Here is a 12643-nt window from a genome sequence, read left to right on the forward strand (position 1 = left end):
AGAGATTAAATCTGGTCAGAGCTTTATGGTGCACTTTGTCAGAACCATGTGTGTCTAAATGCTGTGCTCATTACCATGCCAAGCTTTGTACTCGTCCTAATTGACTCGAGCATCTCATTGCTGGTTTGTGTTAGCAGCGTTTATTTCACCTCTTCTCAGCAAGAAAATAACCTGGAGCTTGATTGCACTTGCCTTTGATTTCTACTTTAATAACTGGTGTATTGTTTTTTGCTTACTTTGGTCTAACATAAGCCTGAAGGCTTTGGTTTTTATGCTTCTACTGACAGCATGCTTTAGAAATCCATACTTCCTATTATCAGTGGTCACTCTGCATAGTCCAAAGTATCTTTCCTTTTACTACTTTGCACATCATAAAACAGGGAAATGCTTCCCTTCTCCGGAACACTTTCTTTTGGCCCTGTGCAAAAGGTATAAAGAGCACAGCTTGATCCTTCTTAATGGCTGTCCCAGTAGTAGAAGACCTAGATATACATGGCTGTCAGTATGTGATTATTGACCTGGTTCTAAAGCTTAGCTCCACTGGAAGCCAGAAAATTCAGGTGTGACTGCAGTATAGGTTACTTACCCACAGGAGTTCATTATGCGTAGATGCAGATTGGTGATGATGATGTCCTGGAGGTTCCTGTTAGCTGATCATATACTAGATATTCATTCAGCCAATATCTATAGTTCAAACAAAAAAGTTACATGGAGTGCAGCCCGACAATGCCCAAAAACATACGTTGGATACTTGGGGATGAGGGGAACCTTTTCTCAGCTTGTGTGTAGCTGACTATTTAGAGGGAAACTGTCATCAGTTTACCTGTTATTAAACTGCTGCCAGCACGTTCTGCCTCCTAATGAGGATCCTAAGGAAGCGTTCAGACAGGCATGTACTGACCAACCCTCCATACCTGCTGTGAGGTCTGACCTAGCCCCATCAATCTTCGGTAGAGGGGCTTTGTTAGCGATCTCACAGCAGGTGCCGAAGTTGGTCTGTAAACGCCCATTAGGCCTCTCTGCTTTGATTGCCATACAGTGTGTAGTGTATAAAAATATTTTTTTATGGTTTGTCAGGCTGCAGGGGCGAACAAATTGTTATAATCATAATTAGGAGGCACATAACTAGATGATGATGGAAAACCTAAAGACTTGCCCTCTTTAAATTGGTTTGCACTTTCAAGGGAAATTCTATTTTTTCCCCCCTTTTTATGGATCAAGCCATTTGGAATGGAAAAGAATCTGGATGGATTTTTGGTGCCAACAAGTAAATAAGCTGCTTGTCAATTTTGGATGAACAACACAGCACTAGTCCTATTGAAGTTGATACTGGGCGTATGCGTGTGCCGATCTCCTGTACACTCAGTGGCACATACTTTTAAGCCAAAATGTGACCATAGCAATCATTGCTGTCATTTGTGACAGATACGTGGATAAAACTCATGATCTTGGATCTGTGCCTGCAAACAAATTGTGCGGTTTAGTCACTTTGTTTTGATCATACACCCTTATTGGTTTCTCTGAGAGGCCGGGATAACACGGTGGTTCAGGGCATACATTTGCTTTCTATGTGCACAGTGAACTGTATATTAACCTATTTTCATGTACACAAGCAATTTTTTTTTTGACAGCTGCTTAATAAAGCAGGCAGCTCCTGCACCGATGTGGATGAGCACTAGGAACCAGTCACATCCATAATGTTCAGACAAGACTGGCCTGTACTTTACAATTGCCATTTGAATTGTCTTTAAATTGATTGCAGCATAAAGGGGCTATCTGGGACTTTAATAAAAATAAATATGCCTGAGATCGAACAGGCATGTATTTTCTAACAGAGGCAACTCCCTGCCTGTTGTATCCGGCTCCGGTCATTGAGCGCTCCTGCCGGATATTCAGCTGCTCCCTGTCAACAGCGGTAGTTTCTCTTCCTGTTGACTGGGTGGGACTACTGGCGTCATGCTGATTGACAGCCGGCTCCCCCAATTAGGCAGCGGGAAGCTGGCTGTCAAACAGCAGCACACCAGTAGTCCCACCATGTCAACAGGAAGAGAAACTGCCGCTCTATTGAGGTGACGTCAGCGGGAGTCTATGACCACTCTGTGCTGGTGAAGAACTGCGCCGAGCACAACATCCGGACATGTAGCAAGAACAAGCCTCTTAGTGCTTAGGCACATTTTTTAGTTTGTTTTTAATATCCCGGATATTGTTACAGTAGGTTGATTGTAATCTGCCACTGTTTTGCAGCTAAACGGCAGTTTAGGGCGAGCTTTCCACTACTGGACAACCCCAATTATAATAAAAGCAATGCATACGCTCTTCCCGCAGTGGTGCCGTGCTGTTCCTGCAACTTTTCTTGGGAGTAACGTGACATTGGCCTCAGTGGGCATGTGACAACAATTTGAGCCTGCTTTTTGGGAGGAGCCTTAACTATTTCATCACAGCAGTCGTCCACCCTAATAAAAGATTGATGACCTTCAGCCAAACAGCGGCTGTTCATTGGCTGCAGCGGGCATGTGACACAATTTCGAGTGCAGGACATTAATATGCCTTGTAAAATGCTTTTGGCAATAAATTGTAAGACCAGTCCCAGTTTGAGACCCTGGACTAAGAGTGTTACAGTACTTTTTAATACTTTGGTACATACCTTTTTGATAGATCTACCCTGGAGGATTTCCTTCTGTGGGTGAGGCGCGTAGGGTTCAGCGTCCCATCTACCTTATAAGTGTCAGTTTCTCTTCACCCACTCAGATTGAGCGATATGTGAGGTCGTTCTTAACTACATGAACTAAAGAAATGGACCTGTTTCTTAGCACTGTATAATGAATGAACGTGTAATATAACTATCCAGATGTTTATTAAAGCGACCTTTTGATAAAGGGTAGAAATCTCACCAACCAGGGGCAGTGTCTTGTTTTGGGTGTTGCTGTGCACCCACCAATGCACAGTCCTCTCTGCAGATCTCCACAATGAGCGCCAGCTTTTCAGACAGCTCGCTGGTGCAGGCTACCCATGCTTTAGTCTAGGATACCCCCTCTTCTCTCAGATTTTCCAGCGTTGCTGAGGTCAGCACCGGACTGCTCGTATCTGCATACTGACTTTTTTCTTTGTATTGTTCCAGTGTAACCAGATGGGTTCCCTTTATTGCACTATAGATGAGCTATGTTCTCTATAGTATTGATATAGAAAATCTAGGTGGTGAAGTCATGAGTTGCTGTTTTCTGGCTTTCCATATATTTTTCTCTTTCCCTCCAGGCCCAGACTTTGTGGTATGTGATGAAGGCCATATTCTTAAAAATGAAGCATCTGCCGTTTCTAAGGCTATGAATTCTATAAGGACAAAAAGAAGAATAATCCTGACAGGAACACCACTGCAGAATAATCTGGTGGAATGTAAGTAGTTTCTTTCATATTTATTCTTTATTAATTTTCTACAGACTGACTCCCGTGAGCCCGTACAGCCATTTTTATTGTCGCAAAGCATTTGGCCAAGACTGATGTACTTACTTTAAAAATGCATTGCTGTGTGATCCGTTTGAAAAGTTTTTCTCTCCATTGTTAGAGCGAGAAAGCTTTTCAAAAAGCTTAATATAAGTTCTAATATGGATTTTTAACGCAAGTACAGCAGCCTCATTAGGCCCAGTAGATTTTATTAATGTACTAGGTGGTGGCCCGATTCTAACGCATCGGGTATTCAAGAATATGTATGCGGCCGACCGGGCGCAATCAGCAGAGCGGTGTTTAAATGTGGCACCAATAATGCTGATTATTCGTGACCGGTAACCGCGACCAATCAGCGAAGCGGTGTTTAAATTTGGCGCCAATATCGCTGATTGGTCACGGCCGGTGGTTGCGACTAATCAGCAGAGCATTGTTTAAATTTGGCGCCAATCTCGCTGACATGAGCGACCGCAACCAATCACCGTTTTGGGCGCCACATTTAAATATCGGCCGCGGCCAATCACTGATCTTGGTGCAACATTTAAACACCGCTGTGCTGATTGGTTGCGGACGCTGCCCGCGACCAATCACCGTTTTGGGCGCCACATTTAAATATCGGCCGCGACCAATCACCGATCTTGGCGCCACATTTAAACACCGCTGTGCTGATTGGTCGTGGACGCTGCCCGCGACCAATCACCGATCTTGCAGACACATTTAAACACCGCTGTGCTGATTGGTCGCGGACGCAATTTAAATGTGGCGCCCAGATCGGTGATTGGTCGCGGGCAGCGGCCGCGACCAATCAGCACAGCGGTGTTTAACTTTTGGGCCAAGATCAGTGATTGGTCGCGGCGACAGATCGCGACCAATCAACGAATCGTATTGATGAGGACCGGGGAGCGGCGCTGCCTGTGTGGCTACTTCCGCTGCGAGAAGCCGAGAGATGAGCGACTGCTCGCAGCAGAGGTATCCCGACCCGCAGCGCCGCTCCCCGGTCCTCCCTTGACACCCTAGCCGTATGGATGTCAGCGCCGCTGCCTGTGCGGCTACTTCCGCTGCGAGAACCCGGGACATGAGCGGGCTCTCGCATCAGAAGTATCCCGACCCGCAGCGCCGCTCCCCGGTCCTCCCTTGACACCCTAGCCGCATGGATGTCAGCGCCGCTGCCTGTGCGGCTACTTCCGCTGTGAGAACCCGGGACATGAGCGGGCTCTCGCATCAGAAGTATCCCGACCCGCAGCGCCGCTCCCCGGTCCTCCCTTGACACCCTAGCCGCATGGAGGTCAGTGTCGCCGGCGGTCGGGAGATGAGCGCCTCGCGCCGGTCATCTCCCGGCTGCATCGCCGCTGAGCTCTGTCCCGCAGATGAGCTGCTAATGGCCGCCATCTTTTTTCAGAAATCCCGCGGCGCTGATTGGCCGCTGTCGGACCAATGAGCGACGCAGGATTTCCTAGACAGACAGACAGGATAAGACTATTATATATATATATATATAGATGCAGATTGTATTTTGAAATCTGGTGACAGTCTTTCAGTTTTGCATGTTAAGCCATGAATACTCATGATCAGCTCTAATTTGAAAATCCCTGATAGAGGGGGCTCAGTTTTACAGTTTTTTTTAAAACTTTTTATTGAAAAATTCCACAGGATAATGGTTACAAACGGATACTGTCATAATATAAGGTCAGGGTAATCCAAACATTAACCATTCTCAGTTTAATACAATTTACATCACGTTCTCAATAATCAGAGTAAACAGTTAGAAGAAAGAAAAAGAAAAAAACAAAACAAATAGCTTGAAACATAACCTTCATTGTGGATCACTGCACTCTTTACTAAACCGGCCCATTCCTTATCAGAATTCAGTATATATATCAATTACAGTTGCAATAGAGGTACACTCTTACAGCCCATATATATCATATATCATTTCCCATGCACTCAAAAGGGCATATATCAGGACTCATAACGTGAGATTAATGAAGTCATGGCACCAGGGGGCAAGTGTGTTAAGGGCGAGTTGCACCATCTTTCCCGTATCCTTTGGAATTTCTGGGGACATCCCCTATTCCTATATACTATATTTTCATATGGTATTGTATCATTCACTAGTTTTTTCCATTGGTTGATAGTAGTAGACTTCCCTCCCATCCATCTTAGTTCTATCGCTTTCTTGGCCATAAATATAGCCTCACGAAGGAATATCTGATCATAGTGTGTCCACATTTCCTCGTCCACAACACCTAAGACGCATAACTCTGGACTATATTCAATTGGTATCTCAATTATCCGTTCTAGTGTAGTTTTCACTTCACCCCAATATTTGCGTATTATCCCACAATTTCAAATAAGATGCCAGAAATTCGCTCCTGATTCCCTACATCTGTGGCATTCATCAGATGCCATTCTACCAAATCTATACATTCTCACTGGGGTCAGGTAAGATTGATGTAGTATATATAATTGAATTAATTTATTATTGGCGGCTGGTGACACCACCATATGCGCTTCCAGTGCATCATTCCGCTGATCATCGGTTACGGCAGGGATTAATTGCTGCCATTTACTCTCAACAGCAAGTTGGGTAGAAGTGATTTTAGAATTCAGTAGAAAAGTATATAGAGAAGATACCACGCCTGTAGGTCCTTGAGTTTTTCGTACTCCTATCAATGGGTATTTAGATATTTGCCTCCTAGGATGTGGGAATTGGTGTGTTATGGCATGCCTCATTTGTAGATATCTGTAGAAGTCCCTATGAGGGATTCCAAACCTTACACAAATTTGATCAAATGACAATAAAATTTTGTTTTAAAAAAATCTGATTAAGTGTTATTCCGTGTTGCTTCCAGAAGATTGTGTCCTGTAGGTTTTTAAGCTGTGGAAATTCAGGATTATCCCATATTTTGGGTTTCTCCCATTTGATCAGTAAACCCCACGATACGCTTAGGCTGAGTGCCCACGTAGCGTTTTTCAGGCGTTTATGCTGCGGAATTTCCGCAGCGGAAACGCTTGTGAAATGCTAGGTAATCCGCACCCCATGGTCCCCAAGGGGATTCCGCATGTTCTATGCACATGCTGCGGATTTTTCCGCAGCATTTATGCTGCGTACAAAAATCCGCAGCATGTCATTTAATTTTGCGGAAGTGCAGCGGAACTCCCGCCATTGACTTGCATTGAGACGCATAGAAACCGCGACTGTACATTTTTACAAGCGGCTTCTATGCGTCTCTATGTGCGGATGGTACCCAGTTCTGGAGGAGAGGAGACTCTCATCCAGACCGGGGTACCATTGTACCTGTAAAAAAAGAATAAAATAACAAATAAAGTTTATATTCACCTGTCCGGCGGCTTGTCTCTGAATGCCGGCATCGCTTGAGGACCTGCGGTGACGTCAGTCATGTGACCGCAGGCCCTTCACCGCTCTGTCTCGCGATATGCCGGCAGCCAGGAACCAGACAGGAACGAGCGCTGCAGCCACGCCGGGGCCTCGGGGGTGAGTATAGCTTTTTATTTGTTTTAATTTTTACGGTTCACACTGTATAAATCCATGCTGTTTGCATGGATTTATACAGTGTGACCTAGTTGTCAAGCACTTTCCAAGTGATGCTATCGCCTGGAAAGCGCTTGTCAATCTGCATGCGGAAACGCATGTGAATCCGCATGTGGATCCGCATGTATTCTGCAGGAAAAACGCATGTACAATCTGCATGCGTTTTTTTCTGCCAGGGAGATGCAGAAATGCTGCAGAAATTTTCTGCTTCATTTCTGCATCGTGGGCACATAGCCTTACTCTCGCGCCACACCTGCATTTCTAGGCTATGTGCAAATAATAAGCCCTGTGGTGGCCTGTAAGAGCCTTCTAATATAGCCCATGGTGTATTCTCATTTAATAAATGTATAAGATGCGCTTCTGCATTATTGAGTTTATCACTGCTTATCCAACACTTCAAATATCGTATCTGACCAGCTAAATAATAGAGAAATAGGTCAGGCACCGCGCTACCCCCTTGATCCTTGGGTCTCTGCACAGATCCAATACTTAGTTTGGGCCTTGCTGAGCCCCATATAAATGTCGCTATCATGCCGTGCAGTTTCCAAAAAAATTCTTTAGGCATTTTAATGGAAGAATGTTCTAATACATACACACATTTTGGAAGGATGATCATTTTGATTAAGTTAATTCTTCCAGCCAAAGACTATGGAAGTTGGGGCCAACTTTCACATTTTTTTCTCATCATGTCTTTTATGGGGTACACATTATCCTTCAGATCCATAATTGGGTTTTGATTAATTAGAATGCCTAGATATTTGAATTTTTGTACTACCTGTAATCAAAAAAAACAAAACGGTTATGTTATCTATAAGTGGCATAACCACAGATTTGCTCCAATAATTTTAAGGCCCGATAATTCCCCAAAGTAATTAATAAGGTCAATTGCTCTTGGAAGGTATTGTTTTATTTTGTTTAGAAAGAGGATCAGGTCGTCTGCGTGGTCCTGCCTAATTTTAAGGGCAATAGGCTCTATCGCTAGAGCGAAGAGCATTGTAGATAGGGGGCTTCCCTGTCTGGTTCCTCTACCCAGGTTAAAGTATTCCGATAATATTCCATTTACTAGAATGTAAGTCCTTGTCATATAGGAGTAAAGGCTTTCGCCGTATCTAAAGAAGCTATAGCCCAGGGTTTCTGATATTTATGGCCCATCTGTGTTAACACTTGAGCTCTTCTAATATTAGATGAAGTAGACCTTCCCGGCATAAAGCCAGATTAATCCTCATGTATAATGTTTAATATTACTGTTTTTAATCTATTGGCTATGAGTTTTGTAAGTATTTTGTAATCTGTATTCAATAGGGATATGGGGCGATGGGAGCTACCTTCTTCAATTGGTTTATCTGGCTTGGGGATCAATAGTATAGTAGCATCATAGAAGGATTGGGTTAAGAGAGCGTCCTGGAAGTGCTTCACAAAACGTTTGCAACAGAACTGGGGCTATCAGGTCTATGTATCTTTTATATAATTCTATGGGTATGCCATCGGGTCCCGATGCCTTCCCATTAGATAGAGACATGGCTGCTTCCCTTATTTCTTCCATAGTGATATCTCCATCCAGGAACGTCCGATGTTCACAAGAGAGTTTAGGGAATTCTATTTGATTTAGGTATTCATCAATTTCCTCTATAGTATGGTTGGATTGGGAGTTATAAAGTTCTTTATAGTATTCTTCCAATCTGCTTGAAATCTGATCTGATTTAAGCAGCGGGCTACCTTCCCTTGTGTTAATGGACAGTATTGATGGGGACATCTGATTTTGTTGACTATGTATGCTAAGGATTTACTCGATTGGTTACTCAGCTCAAAGTAAGTTTGTTTTGAAAAGAAAAGTTTTCTCTGTGCTTTTTCCTGCAGATGGGTCAGGTACTCCCTCCCTTTCCCAAGCCAGTTATGTAAGGAATTATCTGAGGGATTGTTAATTATATTCAGCTTCTAATAATTTGCACTCTTCGGCAAGCCTCTGCTTCCCAATAAACGATTCCCTTTTAATGTATGAAATCGTTGATTTAGCAAATCCCCTAAGATATGCTTTAAGTGTGTCCCATACTATCAATCTGTCAGGGAAGTCCCCATGATCTGCCATAAATACTTCCACTTGATCTGGTATCCTATCATGTTCTTCTATAAGAGACCACCAAAACGGATGTATGCGAAACCTCTTGGGTCTGTTAGCATCTTTTCATTTGGGGCTCCTATCAGTGGAGCGTGGTCCGACACCGTTCTAGGGGAATATTCAATTTTACTTAAATCCTAAAATGCCGTAATGTTTCCAAATATATGATCAATTCTAGATAAACATCGAACAGCCGGTGTGTAGCAGGAAAATTCTCTGGAGTGGGTGCTGCTGCCTCCACAAATCAATCCAGCCAACCTCCGTTATGAAAGTATGTAAGGCAGTGATGTCTTCACTATCAGACCTAGTGTTTGCAGGGCTCATTTTATCCAAATGTGTACTAAGAATCATATTGAAGTCTCCCATACATAACATTTTAGCATCTGGGTACTGTGATACAAAAATCACTGCATGTTGGAGTACATCCATTTTGGCTGGTGGTGGGTTGTATATGTTGAGTATTACATATGGCACCATATCTATAAATGCTTATACGAAAATAAATCTACCCTCTGAGTCTCTTTTGACAGTTTGCACTGACCATCTCACTGACTTATGCACGATGGTAACTACACCTCTAGAATAAGAAGTATGTGTGACATGTTTGTGCCACTGTATCCAGGGTTTGTTCATTCTGGACACAGTGTCCGCGGTTAAATGGGTTTCCTGAAGGTATATTATTTGCGCTTGAGATTTACGTATCTGGGAGAATACAATATTTCGTTTCTTGGCGTTCCCCAAACCCCTAATGTTCCATGAGAGAGTTTTAAGTGACGCCATAAAGGTTCCATTTAAAATTTTGACCAAGGAAATTATTCCCCTCAGGAGTGCATGCTTCAGTCATTTGTGGGCCATTTCTGAACAATGAAGTAAGAGTGCAGTGCTCGCACTCAATTAAAGTTACAATCAGATATAAAACAAGTGACCAGTAGTGGCCATAGAAATACAATTGGAGATGCCTATAAACTTTCAAGAACTTAAGTACAGGCAATCAGTTTTCCAGTTTATTGGTAGTTTACCGCACTATTATGATTTGTGCATTTCCAAGCCTAGAACTAATTCTGAACTTCTTTTCAGACCACTGCATGGTTAACTTCATCAAGGAAAACTTGCTTGGCTCCATCAAGGAATTTCGAAATCGCTTCATGAATCCAATCCAGAATGGGCAGTGCGCTGACTCCACCATGGTGGACGTCCGAGTGATGAAGAAACGTGCACATATTCTCTATGAAATGCTGGCTGGCTGTGTACAGGCGAGTTGTAATGTTGAGCTGATGCGTGGTTTTGTGTCTAGCTGGTGTATGATAAACCGTCATCTAACTTATAAAAACTGCTGGTCGTTTATTTCAGAGAAGAGACTACACTGCTCTGACAAAATTTTTACCACCCAAGTACGAATATGTCTTATCGGTTCGGATGACACCAATACAGTGCAAACTGTATCGTTACTATCTGGACAATATAGCAGGTAGGTAGCTAGTGAGTCTGTGACCGAAGTTGTGCTTGATGTGCTCGTATTTTTTATTCTAAAATTGATGGAAACAGAAGGTGAGGCAGTACGGGTTCATACACGTTAAAAGGGTGTTCTCAAGTTTTAATGAAGTCTCCTATCCAAAGGATAAGGGATAATTTTCTGATTGTTGGGGGTCCGACCGCTATAGCTCCCACCAATCCCTAGAAATCTCCATGTGCCTCTGTATAAATTAAAGTCGCACATGGGCCCAGTATGGACCAGTAGAAAGCGAATGGTGCCATATTATGTTCCATACAGACTGTTAATATTCACATGAGTACTTTTGGGAATTTGTTGTGAATGATTTGGATTTATGGCTTAAACCGGCATTTCAGCATAAATGAATTAAATTATAGATAAATTGATCTTCTATTTTGTGTTAATTGCTGCAGTTATAGTAGGTTTTTTCCTGTTCTTGAGGGATTTGTCTGAAGTTTTTGTACCAACTTTAATTTGCAACCAGAAGGATAGCATAAGTATAATTGCAGCGTGTACCAGTGCATGATGGGCTGCAGATGTGAAATCTGGGTACAAAAAGTCTACCATTCTCCTAATAGTTTTGATTGTGCAGTTAAGAGCGCCTCAGATAACTTGCCAACTGGCTTTTTATTTTAGTCTGAATTTTTGGACAGACTATTATCATTAGACTGGATTTGATGGTAATAAGATAGTAATTCAGGAATATTAATAAATCATGTGCATTAGTAATGCCACTCTACCCCGAGGGGAGCAGTGTAAATAATCTAATAAATGCTGAGCTCTGCATTTAATCGGATCATATCATTTTGCCTCATTATTTTCTTGTTCTTTATGCTTTTAATAAACTTTATAAACTCTTCACTGTATGGTGGACTAAGCTGAAAATGTGATAGACGGCCGTCTCGTTTTCTGTGCAAATTGTTTTAAGTTTTTATCTCTCATCATTTGTTTCTAGATTAAAAATATCCCACATATGAAGAGGGACAATAGCCTGCCTTTATGATCAGCAACAATGTGGCATTCATCACTGTGTATATAAGATAATACATGTAGGGATATTTATAATATTCTATGGATTATCTTATAGATTATATATACCCAAGTGTGTATGTGTGTGTGTGTATATATATATATTTATTATATAGTTTTGTAATGTATATTAAACGAATAAGGAAAGAAGAAAGGCATTACTCCCCAAATCCAGAAGATAGGATCGTCCTTTATTTTTGCATATAGGACATATGAGTGGCGTGTGCAGGATCAGGGAAATTCGGAGCGGGGGAGGGAGGTGTTGGACTGCGCGCTCACTGCACTTTCAAGGTTGGACCCATGGAAGCGCCGTGAGCGTGAAATGGCCGTTGTCCAACACCTCCCTCCCCCTGATCCTGCACTCTGCCACTCGCATGTCCTGTATGCAACAATAAAGGATGATCCTATCTTCTGGATTTAGTGAATGCTGCGTTTCTTCATTTCTTACTTGTTGATATAAGTATGTCTTGGAAGGATTTTTTTATGACGCCTAATTGTATAATACATTGTAACATACTACTATAGCATTTAATTTTGTTTTATTTCCTTAACATGTTCAAGATCTTTACATACCATCGTTGTGCACCTTATCTCCTATTTAGTGAATGGATGATAAACTGCAGTACTCTCCACTGGCCACTAAACAGTGTGCGGAGCTGTGGTGTTCCGCCCCATACATCAGCTGATCAGGAGATCGGCGGTAGTGCTGGTCGTCAGACCCCCACTGATCTTATGTCATTGACCTATCCCACAAATATATGTATGATCTGTCAGTTGTTTAGTCCCAGACGGCCCCTTAAGAAAAAAAAAACAACAACTTTTGCCGCTTCTAAAAGTTCAGGATCCCAGATCACTACGTCCCCCACCAGTCCCTTATTACATTGCTGCTTAGATGACAGGCTGTATGACCTATTACTACTGTAGACAAGCTCTGAAAGAACAATTTTCAGTAGGTTGGGGAATTTTAAAAGCGGAATGATGTTCTGAGCTAAAAGCAGTTGTTGTTTAATTTTGT

The 12643-nt window shown here is 42.5% G+C and overlaps 1 protein-coding gene across 2 annotated transcripts in view; it reads left to right on the forward strand.

The window, feature by feature from the left end:
- ATRX (ATRX chromatin remodeler) overlaps positions 1-12643 on the forward strand; it is a 115805-nt gene that overhangs the window by 60906 nt on the left and 42256 nt on the right. For both annotated transcript variants that reach the window (XM_073641015.1, XM_073641016.1), the window contains exons 21-23: positions 3253-3390; positions 10185-10360; positions 10458-10575. In XM_073641015.1, the coding sequence (XP_073497116.1) occupies positions 3253-3390; positions 10185-10360; positions 10458-10575 (432 nt within the window). The remainder of the gene's footprint in view (positions 1-3252; positions 3391-10184; positions 10361-10457; positions 10576-12643) is intronic.

This window comes from Phyllobates terribilis, unplaced genomic scaffold (genome assembly GCF_046119375.1).
Source record: "Phyllobates terribilis strain yellow unplaced genomic scaffold, ASM4611937v1 Scaffold_7__3_contigs__length_470593459, whole genome shotgun sequence".
In the NCBI taxonomy this organism is placed as follows: Eukaryota; Metazoa; Chordata; class Amphibia; order Anura; family Dendrobatidae; genus Phyllobates; species Phyllobates terribilis.